The sequence below is a fragment of the Ceratotherium simum genome, chromosome 23, assembly GCF_057802395.1.
Source record: "Ceratotherium simum simum isolate JZ-2026a chromosome 23, ASM5780239v1, whole genome shotgun sequence".
Classification (NCBI taxonomy): Eukaryota; Metazoa; Chordata; class Mammalia; order Perissodactyla; family Rhinocerotidae; genus Ceratotherium; species Ceratotherium simum.
The window spans coordinates 31,906,889-31,928,809 of record NC_141922.1 but is presented as its reverse complement, the minus strand read 5'-3'; the positions used below and the strand labels follow the sequence as shown (position 1 = coordinate 31,928,809).

The following is a 21,921-nucleotide window of genomic DNA, read 5'->3' as shown; positions in this document are numbered from 1 at the left end:
ATTCTCTCCCCTCTCTCTCACATACACACATCCCCCCCCACACAACATATTTTCTCCCTTTCTCTCTCTCACATACATTCTCTCCCTCTCACACACACACTCTCTCACTCACACTCTCTTCCTCCCTCACCCACACACACTCTCTCTCCTTGACACACACATATTCTCTCTCTCCCTCACATTCCCCGTCCTGAAACCACCCCCACCCCACACACACACACAATTATTCTGTGGCAGAGCTAGTGAAGAGTTACTTGTCAGGGCTTATTTAGGTAGGGCAGGGAGCTGCACACAGCCGCTCCAACCAGAGAACGTGCACCTTACCAGTGACTTTAGAATGTAAGTAGGAATAAAGGACTCAGATTTTATATATTCTAGGTCTTAACTGGGGTACTGAGCCTGTATATCTGGATCTTCTAATAGATCATAAACCTGGGCCATCTGCTGCCACCAATCCATCCTGTTTTCATGTGGCTTGCAGGGTGGGCTTCTTACGGAAGGGTGCCCACAGCTAGCAGTAGCACACTCCTCCACCCCCACCACGCCTGCCCAGAAACCGCGTGAGCAGGAATCATCACTCTCCTCTTACCCATGCTCCTCCATGCCCAGAATTTCAAGGCTTCCAACAAATTAAAAACAGGTTCTCTTCTTAAAAGGGTTAAAAATCCTTAATCTTGACCAAAAATCCTTTCCATCATCAACAGTACAATGCCAGACAATGCCATTTCCCTAGAGCCTATAGACATTTCTAGAAGGAATGTCACCAGATACTAACCCCAAACTAAGGTTTCTATCACTAGGCAAGTACGATAATCTATTGAACCTTGAACACCATGGAATTTCACTATATAACAAAAGCAGACATTACTTCTCTGTTGTATCAATTAAGAAATTCTTAAAAGTTCAAACATATTGGGCATAACAATCAGTAAGAAATAAAGGGAAGAAATTTTCAGTATTTTCTAGTTATAGGCATGTCACTATACAAATGATTGGCTATAGCCTAACATGTGAGCTGTTATTAAATTCTATACTTTCAGTGTGAAATCACTGTGCTGTACCTTGGGTATAGGTTTTGAAAACATCCGTGACTAAGAAATGTAAGGGTGGCTTTATAAATAGTGAATATCTTAGGTTTAAGAGTTAAGGCCCCATTTTCATGAAATCTTTTTCTAGAGCCTTATCCACTCCTTCACCTCTGAACCCAAAAGACATTTCCTGTCTGCATCATTCTTTCTGCGTTCCATCTTGAATTGTTTACATACTGCTATTTACATTCTACATTTATTGGTTCAGAGAAAATTTCCTTCATACCCCCCGACAGGCTAAGCATTGTACTGAGCACTGGTGACACAATGTGAACAAGGTTCCCATCCCTTTGGAGCTTATGTTACAAAAGCTGTCGTGGGGATAAGAGGGCCTTTATGGCTTAGGGCAAGCAACTCTAGCTTTATTTTTCCCCTCCAGCTTTACTGAGGTATCATTAACAAATAAATTTCTAAGATATTTAAAGTGTACAGAGTGATGATTTGATACACATACACATTGTGAAAGGATTCCTCCCATCCAGTTAATAAACATATCCATCATCTCAGAAATTGACTCTTTTTTTTCGGTGAGAACATTTAAATTCTACTCCTGGCAAACTTCAACTATACAACACAGTGTTATCAACCATAGTCACCATGTTACACATTAGATTCTGAGACCTTATTCATCTTATAGCTAAAAGTTTGTCTCCTCGACTAACCTTTACCTATTTCCCCCACCCCCCAGCAACCATTTTTCTACCCTCTGTGTCTATGAGTTTGACTTTTTTTTTTTTTTTAGATTCCACACATAAGTGATATGATGCAGTATTTGTCTTTCTCTGTTGGGCTTATTCCACTTAGCATAATGCCCTCCAGGCTCATCCACATTGTCCCAAATGTCAAAGTCTCAGTGGCTTAACACAAAAGAAGTTTGTTTCTTGCTCACACAGGGTCCACTGCAGACAGGCAGCAGGGAGACTTCCACAGGGTCATTCAGGGACCCAAGCTTTTTTCACTTGGTGGTGGGGGACCAGGGGCTCAGAGAAGGGGGCTAGATCCTCTGCACCAAGTTGGCCAACTCAAGACGAGTGCGAGACCCTTCCATAGGAGGTTTACTGGGGTCAGGACTAGAAGGAGTAAATACATTACTTCCTCACACTGTCAACTACAAAACTCAGGCCCACGGCCATGCCTAACTCCAAGGGAGGCTGAGAAACAGTCTAGATATACACCCAAGAGGCAAAACAAATGGGTTTTGATGAATACACAGAGTTCTCTGCTGTTAGAGAAAAGAGAAAATTCTAGCATGTTTAAGAAATAAAGAGAGGCTGGTGCGGTGGCATAGCAGTTAAGTTCACGTGCTCAGCCTGGGGTTCACAGGTTCAGATCCCGGGCGCCAACCTATGCACCGCTTGTCAAGCCACGCTATGGCAGGTGTCCCACATAAAGCAGAGCAAGGTGGGCACAGATGTTAGCCCAGGGCCAATCTTCCTCAGCAAAAAGAGGAGGATTAGCAACAGGTGTTAGCTCAGGGCTGCTCTCACACACACACACACACACACACACACACACACACACACACACACACACACACACACACACACACACACACACACACACACACACACACACACACACACACACACACACACACACACACACACACACACACACACACACACACACACACACACACACACACACACACACACACAGAAATAGAGTTGATATAATAGAGCAGGGCTGGCTGGGACTGGGGCGAGGTGAGCGAGGCTCCTATGGTACAAAATGCAAGAGTCTCTCGCTCTCAGGCTTGGGCAAGTACACTCCTTAGATTTGTGCCATAGGCCCCTCTCCTCCTCCACCCTTCCTGGCCCTGATAGTTTAACTGCAGAAAATGGAGCGAGAGCGAGAGAGAGAAATGCACTGCTTTAGATAGTTATCAGGAAAGGAGCTTGTCATGAAAAGGATGGGGAAGTAGCTTTCTAGACAGACTAACACCAGCAAATGCAAAGGTCCTAAGACAGGAACAAGCTTAGAGTGTCTGAGAAACAGAAAGAGGCCAATAGGACTGAAATAACAAAGGCGAGTTGGAGAAACAGTGACCAAGTTACACTGAGCAAGGAGTGTGGATTTTACTTCAGGTATAATGGAGACCCACCGAAGCACTTACGTGCCAGAGGCAGACGCTCAGACCTTTGTTTTATAGGCAATCGCTCTGGTTGCCACGCGAAGAATGCGTCACAGGGAGATCACCTGGAAGGCTACTGATGTGGTTCAGGAAGGAGACGGTGATAACCTGGTCTACAAAATGGCAACAGACTTAGGGAGAAGGGGGATTGAAAATATACTGCAGAGGGGGTACAGAAATAACATGTGTTGCTGAGAAAACAAGGAATAAATGTTTAAGGAACTAAGTGGCTAGTAATGTTATACGGAGCCAATAAAAAAAAATGTTTTCTCTCTTTCAATAGTGAGCTTCTTGGCTATTAGAGAGATGCTTCTTTCTATTCTCAACAGAAATAATCCAATGAGATATTAAAAAGAAAAAAACATTATCAAAGACTCAAGGCAATATGCATACCATCTCCCACCTACAGAATAAGAATCAGTACAATATTCTGGAGAACAACTGGCAAGAAGATCAAAAGCCTCCTCTTTCCATCTTGGTGGTTACGAGCATGGCTGAGTCAAAATGCCTAGACTGAAATTCTAGCTCTACCACTTACTAGTTCTGTGTCCTTGGGCAAATTACTTACCTCCCTGTACCTCAGATTCTTCATCTATAAAATGGGGAGAAAAACAGAGCCTCAAGGTCATTTGAGAAATAAAATAATATGTAGCCTAAAGAACTTAGCACATAGTAAGTGCTCAATAAATGTAATGATTAGAGTACATTGTTATATCTAGTTCTGTGAATGATTCCTAGGAAAAAAAGATGTGGGAAAAGATTTACAGGGATGTTCATAGCAGCACTATTAATTATGCTGAAAACTTAATACTGAAATATTTAACTGTTCAACAATAAGGAAATGGATTTTAAAATTTCATGGTGAACAACAATTTATGACACAGACATTATAAATAATGTCATTATAATAGTGAATATTTTCTTGAGATGTATTAAATTTTAAAATCTTATATTTATGTAGAAGGGGAGGAAACATCTGGAAAGATAAAAACCAAAATGTTAATAGTGGTTATCACTGAGCAGAAATATTATTGGTAGTTTTGTTTTCTTCATTGTGTTTGTTCTCTATTTTCTAAATTTTCAACTATAAATAAATGTTGGGTTTATATTCATTAAAAAAATTCCTGGGGCCGGCGGTGGCACAGTGGTTGAGTGAGCGTGCTCCGCTGAGGCAGCCCGGGGTTCACAGGTTCGGATCCCGGGCGTGCACCGACGCACCACTTGTCGGGCCATGCTGTGGTGGCATCCCATATAAAGCAGAGGAAGATGGGCACAGATGTTAGCCCAGGGTCAATCTTCCTCAGCAAAAGGAGGAGGATTGGCAACAGATGTTAGCTCAGCGCTGATCTCCCTCACAAAAAAAAAAAAAAAAAAAATTCCTCAGTGGTTTTTTTTCTTTTTAACTACTTGTATGATCACAATGTAAAGTCTTTACCACTTGCTTCCAAGATAAAACACTTAAATGTTTCAACAATATGAAGGTTTATTACCAAAGGAACTTTCAAAACCAAATGAAAGAAAAATGGGGTATGAACGACATGAACTACTAGCCCTCATTAGTGGATATAGCTCATGTTTTCTTAAAAACATACAGGTTGAAGGGAAAAAAAAAATTCATCCTCAAGAATCTTCCATTAGCAGAAGAAGCTATGTGCACTCCAAGCTCTCCCTCCCTAGCTTGCAATGTAACCAGTTGCTTCAGTTCACAATACATTTTGTTCTCTTAAAAATTCTGGGACGGCACTTGACTCATAAGAAAAGCACCCATCTACAGTGGTGTATTTCTCCAGCAACAGGTTTGTTTTTGTGAGTCACGTATTAAATATTTATATTAAAAATTTCTAACATGCTCTTTAATTTAATCCTCCCTGTGGACATTTGTGTAAATTAAATTTTCAACTTCACTAAATAGTAAAATTATTAAATGTATACATTATACTTATCTTTCAATGGCTAACACAAAAACTACACCAATAGTGATTAGTAGCAATAAGCTAAATTTTTAAAAGAATAAAGATTTCTGTAATTAGAAAGAGCCAGCTGCAGCTAATACATAGAAGGCATGTTAATTTTTTTCCTTTTTTTCTTTTTACAACTTCACTGCCTTTTACCCACTGGAAACACATAATATCTAGACCCTTTCTTCATAAGCCTGCAAGTTAAAGACTGCACAGCAAAAAAAAAAAAAAAAAAGGCAAGCCATTGATGGTCCTGGAGAGCACATTCTAAGTGGCTAGCTGCCATTCAGGTCAAGCTTTGGGGAAACTTTAATCCTTCTCAGGTGACATTACTTGTATTCTACAACATCCAGTTGATCTCCTCAAATATTTTCCTTCCTCTCCTCTCTAAGCCTTCCAGAGAGTGTTTAAGTAGCACAAAGTACTGTTTTTCTACCCAATGAGCCTCAGATTACACCAGGCTGAAGCTACTGTATGTTCACTCAGTAGCTTTTCTGAAAGCTGTTAACAGAAAACATTATCAGAAGATGTCTAATAGAATTCAGGTTTTCAGAAGGTTTGCATTTCACTCCTGTTAGCAGAAGGCAAAAAGATTTTTTTGATGTCCTTCTACCACTAATGTTTCAGTAAGCAGAAACCGTTGGAAGACTTCGCTTTTTCCATCTGACAGGCCACGGTTTGACACAAATCAAAGCATTTTATTCACCTGTAGTGAAGTTGATCCACTGGCCAATTGTACATGTATTGACTCCTTCCTCTGAAAATTGGCAATTAAAGGGGAAGAATTAAGTGTATTGCCCGCTTTTCCTATAAGAACTATGATTCATAGTAACAAAATATCTATGGTTGAAAAAAATTTTATGGAAGAATTCAGCTAATAAATATGGAAGGAATAATAAAACTAGAAAAAAAATCCCTATTTTACAACTCCTAATGAAACTGATGATTCAGACAAAGATCATCAATGGAAGAAACCATAATATAAAATGTTAATGGGAACCCTAAAATGAAAGGATCAGGCTGTTACCACATGAACCCACTGATTAATCTTAGCATCACTAAGAATGGCATACCGGGACATTGTGTGCTTCCTGATGTGATGTAAGGTGAGGTGCACAGCACCACCTGTGGTGTTCTGGCCAAAAGAGTTGAAGCTGAATCTAATCCAACCTTCAAGGAGAGCTTTTAGTTTACAGAAAAAATGGAGGACAGAGAAACAAGCCAAATGACCCCTCCAAGGGAGCCAGTGGAAAAATCCAGAATGTCAGACATTCTACAGAAAACTGACCTGGTTTCTTCAATAAGTCAATGGCATGGAGGAAGGGGTGGGAAGGAAGTACTGTGCTTTTGAATCCAAAGAACTTGAGGAACATACCAACCAAGTACAATAAGTCGCTATTACTTGAATGTTGATTCATACATACCAGCTGTATAAAAACATTTTTGAGGCAAATAATGACGTTTGATTGCATACTGATGAAGATGTGTTACCAAGGAATAATCGATTTTGCTAGATAGATTAATGACATTGTGGTTTGGTAACAAAATATCCATCTTTGTAAGAAATGCATTCAGAAATATGTAGGGTGAAATGACATAATATCTGAGATTTTCTTTATAACATAACAATGAAGTAAAAAAGATAAAGACGAGCTGAAGCAAATGTGGCAAAATCTCAATATTTGCTCAGTCTTGGTGATGGGTATATGGGGACTCATTATGCTATCCTCTCTGCCTTTTTCTCTGTTTGAAAATTTTACATTTAAAATGTGACAACATATTAAAGTGTTCTTACTAGCCCTTTACATAGAACACACAAGTATGAACAGATTGGCAATACCAATATTAGATGCTACTCAAAATCAGAGGGAACCAATTTCAGATACCTCTAACACTGGAAGCAATGTACAGCAGACAATACTGAGATTACAGTGACGTTCCATAAAGGATGCTAACAGCTCTTGGAGGACAGTCAACTTAAGTAGGAAACCAACTGAACAGAATGTTCAGCTTCAGCTGAACAATGATAAGGCAATTTGATTCATAGATTTATTTGAAAGATAAACACACTCAGGTGATTCTTTAGATTTATGCAGTTTCATAGAACTTCAGGGGCAAGGAACTTGAGGTCTCCTAGTTCAAACTCTACACACGTATAAACCACGTCTAAAGCATCCCCATCCCCAGGGCCACTGTGTGCATAAGTCCAGGGGTGCCATTATCATATTTAATGTCCAGTACACAGTCTGTGTGGCTTGATGCAATGGTCCGATCTCTACTAATCACTTTACTTCTATTACCATTACTACTACTTCTTTTACTACTACTGATTATTGTTATTATTATACATAATAATATTTATTCCACAGAGTTGTTATGAAAATAAAATGAGGATTTAAAGAACCTACAGGATCTGACGCAGGTTAGGACTTATTATGCATTGAATTGTGTTCCCCAAAAAGACATGTTTAAGTTCTAATCCCCACTACCTGTGAATGTGACCTTATTTGAAAATAGGGTCTTTGCAGATGTAATCAAGTTAACATGAGGTCATTAGAGTGAGCCCTAATCCAATATAACTCATAAGAGAAGAGAGAGTAACAGAGAGGGAAGATAGCCATATGAAGACTGAGGCAAAGATTGGAGTTAGGCTGCCACTAACTAAGGAACACCTGGGGCTATCAGAAGCTGGAAGAGACAGGGAAGGATCCTCCCCTATGGTCTCAGAGGGAGTATGGACTTGCTGACACCTTGATTTTGGACTTGTAGCCTCCAGAACTGTAAGAAAATTAATTTGCTGTTTTAAGCCACCTGGTTAGTGGTACGTCATTATAGCAGTCCCAGGAAATCAATACAGTATTATAATGTATGCTGCCAATGCACTTCTGAAAGTGATGACATCTAGAACAGAACAGAACACTGGTGTGGGCTGGGGACCGTCATCTGCCTCATCCTTGAATCTAGGTAAATATTTCTCTTAATGCAACTATATCACATTGTAACCTCAGGATGAGTAAAAAATCAATGAAAACCCCTTGTCTCCAACATCCTATTCTTCCGTAATTGGTTCTTTGATCTTAAGAGCTAAACTACATTTTTACTGTTAAGATTTTTGTAAATTCATCCTGTTATTCCCAGCCATTGAAATATTTTTGTAACCAGCCAACCAATATTTAAATGTCCTGTTCAACTTCACATTACGCAAAAGTGTGGTTGGCATGCCCTCTGTCTTCAACCAAATCATTAAGAAAATATTGTTTCAAACAAGGCTGAAAAGAGGGTCTTTTGCTACACCAGAGGCTTCCCTTAAAGAGACATCAATCCACTACTCACCACTCTCTGTCAAACGTAATTCAAGTAACATAGATGATATAGCTACATTTCTCTACCTTGTACAAAAGGATTTTTTAAGCCTATTATGCCTTTATAAGTGCATTCATAAGGTATTATTAATGAATTTTTCTGAAACACTTATCTTCCAGCCTAGTAACCCCATTAAAGAAAGCAAAATATTTCTATGTCGTAACCCATGGTGTTTATAGTTACATTGAAATCTCAGACTTTCTTATAATAAAATGTTCTAGAAATTGACATCATGGCCGTGTAAGAATTGAGAAATGTCTTCTTTCCTTTTTTAGGAATTCAGGTTAAGCTTCAATATCTACTGTATTATTTATTACTGAAGTTTAGAATAATGACTCAGAGGCATATGATGAAGAATCTAAAGAAGGAATTTTGTTTCGTTTCCTCTATTTAGGAAAGCAAGTGTCTTACCATTTGAGTGTGAATAGTTGTCCACAAGAATCTCTATTTAAATAACTATTAGATGCCAGATGCATTACAGATGTGCTCACTGTGGCTCTTACAGTGTGAATGGTCCTTTGAGGTCCCTCTGCACTCAAAACAGTCACTGGCTTTACAATACTCTTAAGCAATACCTTCTACTGTTAGAAAAAGGCAATTTCCAAAGATTCAGGGCATCAAGAAAGGGTCTCTTCCATTAATGGATAGTTTCCTAAATATAAGCTATAATCCTCCTCCCTATGAACTTGCTTCCTTTTGCCTTAAGTCCAAAAGATAGAATAAATCACATCCTTTTTCCATATGACAGGCCTCAAGTCTTAGAAATGACTGATCTTGTTCCTGATATTTCTTCCACTCTCTAGGTCCAGCCTCTTTCATTTCTTCAAGCCTTTCTCTCGGAATTCAACACAAAGATGACCACTTGAAGTTTGTCAAAGCCTTTAGAACGGTTATTATTCTCTTAAGTCACTTTCAAATCTAAATCATGTTGAGATCACCCATAACCGTTGCAAAGAAATAATTATTTTTAATTCTACATAAGGGAACAATTAAATTGCACCAAACTCATAATTTTGGACAAGCAATTTTCAAGGGACAATTTCCAAGCCCTAGATCAATTTTTAGGACAATATTCTTTAAAGGAAGGACAAAAAAACCCTTCATAACTGACAGGATTCAGTCAAGAATCATATCAGCCACTGCAAGACTTATGACTACCAGGAGTGGTGTGAATGGCTTCCCTAACTCCACAACAAACTAACCTCAACCCACTAATCATGCTTCTGGGAACCACCGCTGTCCACTACCAAACAACATTTGGTTTTTCAAATTAGTCTCCTGACCCTAACAAAGTTTCTCTGCTGTACTAAGCTGGTAGAAGGAGGGTGAGCACAAGGTTTCTTTCACCAGTAGAAGGAATGCTATGAATAGGACAGCCCTGATTTCTCTCAAGGCATTAGACAGATGTCCATATTCTTGGACAAATAGAAAATTTTAGGCTAGTTTGCTCATTCCATTCACCCAACCTACAGCTGTTCTCTGCCAGTTCCTCATATCTACTTATAAGAGCCCAAACAGCCAAGAGTCCCTCAAAATTCCCCTATAAACCTGATCCTTAAACATACATACACACACACACACACACACACACGCTTCCAAAGAGAGTGAACCTCTAAAATATCAGCAAGAAGCAAGTGTCATAAATTAGCATTAATTTTAACCAAGTATTCCTCCGCCTATAAGAACTACCTAGAGGACAGGACAAGTCAAAGACTAGGACTGCCTCAATTTAATTTATATTTAATGATGGTAATCTGGGAGCCCCAGGTGCAATTCATCTCAATCCACTGGGCTGCCAAGGGTTTCTCATTCTCTCTTTGAAGACTAGTGCCAAATCTTCAAAGACCAATCATAGGGGCCAGCCCCATGGCTTAGCAGTTAAGTGCGGGAACTCAGCTACTGGCGGCCCGGGTTCGGATCCCGGGCGCGCACTGATGCACCGCTTGTCCGGCCAGGCTGAGGCTGCGTCCCACATACAGCAACGAGAAGGATGTGCAGCTATGACCTACAACTATCTACTGGGGCTTTGGGGGGAAAAAAAGGAGGAGGATTGGCATAGATGTTAGCTCAGAGCCGGTCTTCCTCAGCAACAAGAGGAGGATTACATGGATGTTAGCTCAGGGCTGATCTTCCTCACCAAAAAAAAAAAAAAAAGACCAATCATAGCAGTGGAAGAGCTGAGAACTAATACCATAATTACCCCAAAGGGCTATTTTTGGGGGGATGCGACGGGCACAGGATATGTCATTTCGTCACAGGAATATATACTCCACTATGATTCAACTAAATTGAAACCTGGTCTTAAAAAAAAAAGCAGTGTGATAAACTAAATATGCAGGTTAATGATGATATAGCGTAAATCCTTCAACATTAAAAGCCAGCTTTTGACTATCAGAAAGAGGCATTAGAACACAGAATGTAAGGTGAACAACGAGGGGCCAGAGAATTTTTAAATTTTATGTCAGACTTTACTAAATGAGGAAGGAAAGAGAACCTTTTTTAAAAAAATTAAACTTTGGATTTTTAAAATAAGATTGGACGATTTTCACCACTCTCAAAGGACTAAAATGTGCGAGATTCATTGAAAGAAACGGGTCTTTCCATAAAGATTAAAGAACTTGGCAAACAATTAATTGGGAAGTATTAATTTGGAGTCATTTAGGCAACTTCAAATTTTACTAGGTGCTTAAATTTTTAGGCATGTACTTTATGGAAAACATTCTTTAAAAAACTAATGTTTTCCAAAGTCACTGTAGAAGTTGGAATTAACCGTTAGGGTAATGCAACCTCTAGCTTTAACATCTGCCTCATAGATATTAAAACTGTGAGTTTGGTTAAGTTTGCCTTTGGGTGAGCAGGTCTTGTCAAAAGAAGATTAGGGACCAAAATCAGAAATGCTCAGTGAGACTAAAAGCTCTCTTTATTCGTTCCTTTTTCCCTCCCTGTGAGGACGTCAAGATGATCACACCATCAGTCTTGCTGGAGACAGCAGACCAAGTTTGCCACCTGAACCAAAGGGGCAAAGCAAAGCACAAATCCTACAGAACTTCGGAACACAAAGCACAAGGAAAAGAATGCAAAGTGTGCCCTCTATCGGTACGTGCGTTTTAATTGCCAAGTGGCCGGTTGGCAAGTTGTATTCAGCAATAGGTGCGAGAGACAAAGGCCATCCTGGTAGAAAAATTCTAAAATGTGCTGATCCAGCAGCAAGGATCTAGCAGAAGCCCACTTGGCCAGAATTGAAGAGTACTCAGCCTGGTTCTGGCCAGTCTGTGAACCGGCAGCGTGATACAAGTCACATCAATGCCAGCACCACGTTATCAGCTGGAAAATTGCAACAGCAATTTCTAAAAACTCTGTATTACTGTTTTGTTAATGAGATAAAAATTAGACCATATGAGATAGGAGTTTTAACAAAATCCCTTATTCTGTGTATTTATTTTGTACTTCTACAAACTTTTTAGGGGAATGGAGAGGAGAATTTAACAACTATTGTCTTTGAGTAAGGGATTAGTAGCCAAGTAATTATTTACTGAAATAAATCTTCAGATATCACTTCTAATGTGTCCTTATATTGTGAAGTATACACATGGAAAATGGCTGGAAATGTACACACAGAAAATAGACTTGTAGAAAACAAATATCTATATCAATTTGAAGCAGCCATTTGGCATCATGCTAATTAAGAAGGTCTATCTCCTATTTCTTTAACCAATGTTTCTAGCCTGTTGAAGGGGAGATGAACGATGGCCACTTCAAGACTTCAGTGAAAGCTCTAGATGCTCTCTCTACACCTTGAAAAGAAACAGAAAAGGTTTTGCTTCTGATTTAAAGGTACTCACAAAAACCATGACCCCATCTCTGGACCCCAAGTTAAGAAACTCTGCTTGAAAGAAACGTGCTGAGCAAGGTAAACTCTGTTTTATAAGTGCTCTTACTATCCTTCAGCAGGTGATGAAAATTGAAAGGTTTTAAGTAAATTGTAAAGGCTTTCCCCATGCAACTAGTTAAGGAGGAAAGCTACCTATAATTAGTTTCTCTATTTTTTTTGGTGATGAACAGTAGCCCTCAGCTAACATCTGTTGCCAATCCTCCTTTTTGTATGAGGAAGATTGTCCCTGAACTAACATCTGTGTCTGTCTTCCTTTATTTTGCATGTGGGACGCCGCCATGGCATGGCTTGATGAGTGGTGCATAGGTCCATGCTCCGGATCTGAATCTGAGAACCCTGGGCCACCAAAGCAGAGCACATGAACTTAACCACTACACAACCAGGCCAGCCTCAGTTTCTTTATGTTTTAGGGGGTAAAAATTAAGAAATAATATTTAACAGCTTTTCTCTAACCCTGAGTGGTTACTCTGATTATATTACGATAGTACTATGAAATATATGTGTGTGTACATAAAATACATATATACACACACCCACAAACACACATATTGATACACACAAGTGTATGAGCACACACCCACAGACACACATATTTGTTCTGGCTACTAGAGTACCAGAAATCAAAGAGGTTCCTATAATTCATACACAAGAATAATGATAAAAAAAGAATAATGATCACAAAATTTAGCAATACAAGTATGCAAAGTTTTACTAGATCAGACTTAACAGTCCTACACCTCAGTTACTCCACTCAGCATTCAGTTACTTAACACAATTACTTCATTAGCATCATTAGGAGTTGTGGGAAGTTCTGAGGCTCAATAAAAGTCTGTGCACCCAAGAACTTTTGAATGGGTTCAAAGGTGATTTCTTTCTTTTTTTAAATGAATATTTATGTTGAAAGTGTACTGGGTACAGGAAAAGCCGGTACATTTGGGAGGGTTGAATTCTAGTTCTAGCTCTCTTCCACTTAACGGTTAGTTTTTTAAAATCACACATTTCAGGAAGCAGCTCACCTTCCTTATAAGTCAACCTCGTCTCACCTCCTTCAAAGGGTTGTGAAACATCAGTGGTCTCCTGGAAGACACTATACAAAAACTATGTAGTCTGTTCACACCTGCAGGAGAACTTGTTCTAAAACACACATCTGTCTCTCTCATAGGTATGTCTACAGAGTTATATTTATTATACTAAAGTCATAAACATAAGAATGCAGAGTATTTTCCTGCACTAATTTATCTGTTAATATGATTGCCTTTTAAGAAGGTAAATACCATTTTATTTTCCTCTAAATGATTATTCATATGGGCCAAGTGTTTTGGGATGAAAATCCCTTATGGACCCTTTCTCTAGAAGTGTTTTTAAAATATGTTACCCGCCCCCCCTCCCCCGCCCCAGAGTTTCCCCTACCCTGTCCCAAACTCACCTGCTATTTGGGATACTCTATCATTCAAATGAGAAATAGGTATATGGCTACACAAGTAGGCACTAGTGGACTCGGTGAAATTCTGAAGATTATCAGAAGAAACTTTAGAATGAGGACGGGGCTGGGGACACTTTTCTACCTCAGTGTTTTTTGTTTGTCTTTAAACCCTAAAGAAGAAGAGTAAATAATGAGACTACACGTATCTAATCATTCATTCAAACTTCAACTATGTGCAAAGAACTTCAGATTTAAAAGAAAACAAAAAACGTTTCTTATTAAGTCACCAAAATTACTTTAAGGACAAACAACAAAGTCTCATAGTCAATTACTTTTTGTTCAGCCACAACTTGTGGAGGAAGCTCTCTGTTAGATCTGGTTTGGGGAGTATTAAGATGAACATACCAAAGTTCTGCCCTAGAGGAGCTTAAAATATAGTAATGATGAGACGTGGCAAAATAACCAGAATAAAAGGGAAAAGAAGGGTTCTATATGAGTAGCACAAAAAGCTGAGAAAACTATGGGGGAATAATTGATTTTGGCTTTGGAAAAAAGGTGGAAAATTCCAGGAAGCCCTCATAGAGGCAGTGACATTTTAGCTGGGCACCACCACCTGCTCAACAACACAAAAACATGAAAACACATGATGTGCTTGGAAAGGAAGTACTCTGGTAGAGCTTAAGCTTATAGTGCTTTCAGGGTGGTGGAAGGTTGGAAACAGACTATGGTCATATAGCAGGGAACCCTTTGAATATGATATTAAAAAGGCTTGTGTTTATCCTGCAGTCAATATGGACACCTTGAAGCTTTAGGGGTTATTAGCAGAGAAGTAACACGATCAGATCTGTGGTTGAGAAAAACTCAGTGTGGTAACATTGTAAAGGATGGAGTGAGGAAGCAGTGGATGTCGGGAGATGAAGCATCAGTGAGGGTCTGAGCTGGGAAATACCTTTGGGAATGGAAAAGATAGGGTGGATATAAACAACATTTCTGAGGTAGACTCAGTAAGACTGAATGAACTAATAAAATAGGCAATAGAAAAGTGAAAGACTACAGTCAGGCTTCCAGCCTCAACACACAGAAACCCCATCAAGAGAAATAAGGAGCATAGGCAGAGGAACACATTTGGGAGAGGGAATAGAAGAGGAAATCAGCTGTCAAGTTTGAGTGTGCATGAAATGGAATATCTATCCACATACAAGGGTCCATGGAATATCTATCCATATGGCAGTAGTTGAGAAATCAGAGGGTAATCTGAACAAGAGGACCAAAGAAGAGAAATGGGCAGAATATGGGCAAAACTAGAGTGTGGTATCACTAGCTAATGGAGGAGACTTTCTTTGTAATGAGTGGTCTCTCCAGAGAACAAGTACCAGAGGACTGTACCACGTTGGCGGAGTCGGCAGTGAGGTGAGCATTGACTATGGGTGACCACTAAGAAAACCGTTTCAGTAAAATGGTGGCTATGAAGCCAGGCTGTAGACTGAAGAGTGAATGCAACAAGATTACTAAGCAAGAGAAGAAGGGGGAGGGTAGGAGTGAAGAGAAAGTCGAGATTGGAAGGCAATGTGAGGAAGAAGGAAATTACGAATTTTAGGAGGAGGAAGACAGCAGCATGCTTGAAAAGAGGGTGACTGATACAGAAAGATCCTAGAGAACACGGGGAGGGCAGGCCCTGGAAAGAATAAAAAACACTCTATCCTTACTCGTTCCTTCTCCCCTCCTCCTTCTCACCCCGTTACCCCTGTTCCTCGTCCTGTTCAGTCATCCTGTCTGAAAGAAAGATGAAAAGAAGAACTGGGAAAGATGAGCGAAAATCCTTTTTAGGTACAAAAACCCAATCCTTCATAATTATTCCATCCCCACCCCCTCTCTCCACACACACTCACACACCTATATACACACATACATATACTTAGGTATATATACCATCCCTAGCCTATATAATTATATTATATATGCACTTCAGTATTAACTAGCATCTTCTATATTTATTCTGGACATGCAACATTGTAATTACCTAACGTTCAATCCTTGATTGTTGCAGATAATGGGAAAAAATAATGACCATCACGACATTTTGAAAAAAATGGGCCATTTAAAGCTTTCTTTTCTTCCCAGAGCTTACCACCTCCTTTTAGCAGAGTGGTTATCAAGTGTTATATTAACTGATTTGTCATCTATTTCCTGGACTTGGGAGAGGTAAGAGTGCTTATTTCCAGGAGAAAAAAAAGGAAGTTTAAATGGCAGTCAGTGGAAGGAAAGAAGTAAAAAGCCTGGATAATCCATAAACTGGCGAGTTAGTCTCTGAATAAATCAAGAGGTGGTTTTGCATTAAAGAATTAGAAGCATCATTTCCAACTTGTGATTTCTGCAAATATTGGCTTCTACCCAAGCTGGATTCATAAGCAGATAAAGAAAGCCAGAATTAAATGGAGGCCTGGGGGAACCTCACCTATTCTGAACCACTTTCAAATTTCAGTAGTGTAATAAGACATTGGTTGGGGCACAGCAACTTTCTGACCTCTGTATACTGGTAAGATACTGGCCAGAAAAACTCAATTATGCTGGAACAAAAAGCAGCCCATTAACAAAAGAGAACAAAAGAAAAAAAAGAACATATTCATGCTGCAAAGTTAAACATCCTATGAGCTTTTCTGAAATACTCTGGAACTTAAAAAAGCAAGCAAACAAAATGTATTTTGAAGCTTTTTCATTTAAGGGTAGGTTAATACGTTCCATGTGCCATTTTGTATTTTGAAAGAATACCACGAGAAACAAGCTATCATTAGAAGTACTTGTAAAACCAAATATCTCCAAATCTCTTCATTAAATTTTTAAAAATACAAATTAATTTAGCCCTATAAGGTTTAAGAGAAAATGTTTGTTTTTTACCAACCTCAGTTGACAGAAATACACCACACGATTTATGATAAATACTTCAGTTTCATGGAAGCAGCCAAATCTAATCTTAGAAAAATGTGATGTTATGGAAGAAGGAGAAGCTGAGACTTCAGTATGGAAAAGGCTAGAGCAGGAAACACTTGTCATACTACATCCCTACCATTAGACCACCAGAAACACCAATTACATGTCTGGGAGTCCTGCTTTTAAAGTGTTTTATCAAGAAGTTTTCATAAATCTCTGGTTAAAATGTGACTGGGTATATAAACAGAACGAAGAAGATATAAAATTAAGTCATTACACACCAAGCTCAAGAAATCCCAGAAGACCATAATCAAGTTATGATTTGTCTATCTACCTTTCAGTAATTCAGCCTGAAATGTGGCGTACAACCATTCCAAAAAATAAGACGAATCAAATAACCCATTTCACCGTACAAATAAATCATAAGAGGTGCCAAGACAGATACAGGCAGTAGGGTTAACAGTAGCCAATGACGACTATGCTTTTGAAGGGGAGTGAAGGGTGAGGGGGCCAATGAGCTAGGACTGTTACCATGTAGACAAAACATGAGTTGTCAATCAGCCTTTCAAAACATCAGCATGAGTCTCCCCTCTACAAGATATTCATTCTCAGTATTGTGTTTGTGACTAATTAAAAATTATTGCTTCCAGGCCCTATTAGTCATTATCAAATACATTTTTATCTTATGATTTTGTTTTTTAAATAAGGGGAAGAAAGAGTAGTAGGTGCTGTTTATGACGGTCTCCCCATACCGTTTTATCCAAAAGTCGGGAAGGTCAATATTCTGTTCTCTCAATCCTCTGGCTATGTTTTGAAATAAAACATAGAATTAAATGATATATTTGCTCTTGATTCCAGACTGGATGCAATTGATTTTAACTGACTAAATTATCTGATTTCTGCCAAGAATTTTATTTCATTAAGAAAATGATATTATAGAGCATCTGAGATCACAGAGCAGACTAAACATAATGCCGGAGGAGTTCTGAGAATGCGCCACAGTGAAGGTTTGATTATTTGCAGATGGAATATGAAAAGGGAAAAAGAATCAGATCCCAGGCATTAGCCTAACCAATCCTGGTATCACTTCTGCCTACATTGTAGCACAAAGCCAAGAAAATAACTGATATTCTAAGCCACAACACCTTCTTTTAAGGTAGTAATCACTTTTCTTCCTAGAAAGAATATTTAACTGCCACTACCCAAAACAAAGGGAAAAGGGGAAATGGTGGTACCACAATAGGCTCTAGCATGTCAAATGTCACTACTGACATGATTTGGCTAGTAGTCAAGCATTCACCAAGGAACTAATTTAAATCAGTCTCCTTTGGGAAAGCCAATTGTTTGGTATGCGCAACAATTGGTGTAGGATCAATCAGTGGACATGAGATCAATTAAAACCAGCTTAAGTTTGTGAAGAGGGACAATTCACACAACCTGAGTTAGATCTCTATTCATTTCAATACTCTCACAATGCAATCCTTAAGCTTCCTTGCAAAGCAGAAAAGCTACTATCACCCTACACTGTCTAGCCAGCCCTTTAAGTAGTTCCACTTTTAATTAAAAACACAGTACACCCTTTGTTGGCACAGATAGTGTGGTCACTTTTAAGGACCACAGTTATTTTAGCCAGAAACTTGGGATTTGGGAAGGGACATCTGTTAAGAAAGGAAAAAAAGCCACACTTTGATAGAATTTTTTTTCTTTACAACCTTACCAATTTACATGTACTTGAAAGTATTTGAATTTTATTAAATTGAAAGGTTGGTTTGGCAAAAGTTATTATTGCACACTTTAGAATTGGGTTTCTAAATGTCAGCCCGTGGGGATGTGGAGGATAATTGCTACGAGGTTTTGCTAAAGCGGCTTTGAAATAACTAGATACCTAAGAAAGCATAGGCCGAACTTGAGAGATGGCATTGCTGCGAAAAGCATGCAGTATTCGCTTCTGGCCGCAGGAGTGCTGTAATGTCATTCTCCACCAAATAGCATCTCCGCATTAAGTTTTACTAAAACAATATGCTCGATTCTTCCCCAGCCACAATGGGACAGGCAGTGTGGATCAGAAAGACACCACTGAATTAGTAAGTCATCTAATAAACAGGAACTTGGCAAAGGGTTTTAGATATTTCTATATTTTGCAAAATTTTAAGCACTTTAGTTTTTTCAACCAGACTGCAACTTCTGCTTATAAGAGGGGGAAAGCCTCTCCAAACAGTTTTGACCACAGTGTAATCAAAAGTTGCCAGCTCTCGGGAATAATACCTTGAAAGAAAATACTAGGGTGAAGAAAGGAGCCAGTGGGGAGGGGAAGTGAAGAAGGAGATGGAAAGGGACTTTTCCAAGACTAATACCAACATTGAACTTTCGTGGCCTCTGGGAAGGAATTTCTCCCTAGTATTTTTATGTGGAATAACTTCTGAAAGTAAGCATTTTCCAAATGTCAGAAATAAGAGAAAGGGGTATCCTACTTATAAGCCACAGGTGTGTAGTGTAGATGGGAGAGCAGGGCTCCCGAAGTCGCACCTCCAGCGTAGGCCCTGGGCCTGCCAACCTCCAGCCCTGTGGGTAGGTGAGAACAGTTTAACGACGTCCTAAAAAGCTATGAAAAATTAGGGCTCGAAAAGCTCTTTCCAAAATCGGGGTGCAAGACCCGAGATTCCACAAAATGAGTTATAAAGAAGTCACATCGCAGGCCGCGTGAGACTTTTATATCCCAGAAAAATCGAGGTCTGTTAACCTCATGACGAATGCTAACCGCGTAAAAGTCCAAATAGCTAGACGCAGACACATAGCTCTCAGGGGCTGCCATGCACCTTCCAGGCGGTAACGCAAGGGCTGGGTACATGTGTGTGTTGGAGGTTGTGTTTACCCCCTAGAAGGCTTAATAGTATTTAGCAGCCCTTCCCCTAAAATGCAGTTGGATTAACTGCAGCCACAGCAGGACTTAGACAGAAATACACACGCGCGCACTAAATCTGCAGGAAAGCTAGCTCTCAGAAACTTTTCTGGAGGCTTCCACTCGCCTTCCCCTCAGCGCACACAAGTGATGGAGAGGGAGGGAGCGGTTAAAAAGCCGCAAGTGAATTTCATTAAGAGAAACCTCTCAGAAACAGCCGCTTTTGACGGAAGTAAATGGAGAGGGCAAAGTCAGGCCTGTCCCCAAAACATCACTCTGCAGGCAAGCGCTCCCCAGAAAACCTGCACACAAGTTGCTGCTCAATGCAGAAAGTTCAGTAAGTCATTCCATTTAGTCTTAGGTTCCAGAAAAAGAGATCAAAGTTGCCCTTTTCCTGGAAATGCAAGTCCTCCACCTCGACTTGGTACACTTCCCCAGCTCGCTCGCTCTCTCCCCTCTCTCTCTCTCACACTCACAGTGCGCGCGCGCGCGCGCTACCAGGCTGTGTCCAAAGCGATCTGGGGTCAAGATTTGGGGCGCACGTGGGTGGGGAAGGTGGAGACATATGAGCTGCAGGGAAGATGGTTGAGGACTACAAAGAAACACGGAGAACAAGAAAAATGGATGCCACATAAGAAATGAGACCGAAAGAGAGGAGTTCAGGAGTAGAAGCGCGGCGACGAACGTGGGTACGGACTCCACCCCTTAGCCAAGAGCACCCGCCGGACGCCAGGCTCACTCCGCTCTCCGTGCGTCTCACTCCTGCTCGCTGCGCCTTCTGAGGGCAGAAAAGACAGCGTTCTGCAGAGCTCCGGGGCCGGAAAGTGGGAAGCGGTGGCTCGCAAAACGGGTGGAGGACTCCGTCCTGCCCATCCGAGCCCCAGGAGCCCAGGCGTGAGTGCCGCGACCCGACCCCACGCACCTCTAGCAGAGTAGGACCCACCTCGCTTACTGCGTCTCCATCGGTTGCCTTGGCAGTGGCTGTAATCCATACAGTTCAGGATAATGAGAGCAAAAGAGAAGAGGCGAAACTGCATCTGGGCGGTCGGGCAGGGGAGAGACGCCTCTCAAAGTCAGGGAACTAGAGGGCTCATGCGAGGAGCCGGCACCAACCGCGCTGCTGCGGAAAACGCAGAGGGCGAGTCGCCACTAGCCCAGGGGCTGCGCTGGTCAGTTTGGCGCGATCAGCATCTCTCCTCCTTGAACCTGAGAGACAAGGAGGAGAAAAAGGGTGGGTGAAGGGGTAGAGAGAACCCAGGGGAGGCAGCTGCTTCTTCGCGCGCCCCAATTTAAGAAGGGGAGGGAGTCGGGGAAGAGAACCCACTGCCTGGCACGAGCCGCGGAGCAGCTTAACCCCGAGCTCGCAGCTGCCGGCTATTTGGAGAGGAAGGTGATTACAATCAGTGAATTAGCTAGCTCTGCCGAGCTATAGACTCCGACCCGGGGGAAAGGGCGTTGTGCGGGCGCTCCAGGGAAAGGAAAGAGCTCCAAAGGCACCGAGGGCGCAGGGTTAAAGGAGCGCTCTTCGGCCCTTTGGTCCCACGGCGGCGTACCCAAGCGCCGTGGCCGCGGTGGCTGGGCGCGGGTCGCCTACCGTGAGCACTCACGTCTCCGGCGGTGCGGCGTGCCTAGGCGCGGCGCTCCATCCCGGGCTCGGGAAGCGAGCCGCCCCGCTGACACGTGGGCTGGGGAAAAGTTTGCCGAGACCCGCCTGGCGCGCCTGGCAGCTCCGGGATTCCGGCAGCAGCCGCGGGGCCGCAGTGCGCGGAAGGTCCTCTGGACTGGCGGCTCCTAGCAGGAGTGGAGCGGGGCGGGGGCGTCCGCAGTCTGTGGGATGCTGCGTCCCCGCCGGTGAGTGCAATCCTCGTGCGAGGGGCACGCCCGCTCTCGCTCTCTGACTCCCTATCCAATTGTGCGCTTTCCCCAGCTCTCTCCACAACCACTTCACAGCTAAGGTTTCTCCCTTTCCAAGTGGTGGGAGACAGAACGCTCCAGGGAGGCCGAAGGGATGTGACGAGCGCACTTTCCGATGGAGATGCAACCGGGCTGAAGCTCGGGATGCTTCTATAAGTAGGTGGTGCTGTGGTCCAAGGCATCTAAGTCAAGTCTGCCTCGGAGTTCCTGGGTCCTAAAGCCAGAAACTCTCGGGTTTCCCTGAGGTCCTAAAGAGCGCTGACGGCCTCCAGCTAGCCTAACCCCAGGCGAATCCCCTCTGGGCTTTTCCGGAGCGGGTGGC

The 21,921-nt window shown here is 41.4% G+C and overlaps 1 protein-coding gene across 1 annotated transcript in view; it reads right to left on the bottom strand.

The window, feature by feature from the left end:
• Window positions 1-21,643, bottom strand: part of RSPO2 (R-spondin 2) — a 162,047-nt gene extending 140,404 nt beyond the window's left edge. Inside the window, exons 1-2 of the mRNA XM_087447546.1 lie at window positions 21,280-21,643; window positions 20,629-20,891 (exon numbers count right to left, since the gene is read on the bottom strand). Of these exons, the coding sequence (XP_087303672.1) occupies window positions 20,629-20,722 (94 nt within the window). The 5' untranslated portion in view covers window positions 20,723-20,891; window positions 21,280-21,643. The remainder of the gene's footprint in view (window positions 1-20,628; window positions 20,892-21,279) is intronic.
• Between the last annotated feature and the right edge of the window lie 278 nt (window positions 21,644-21,921).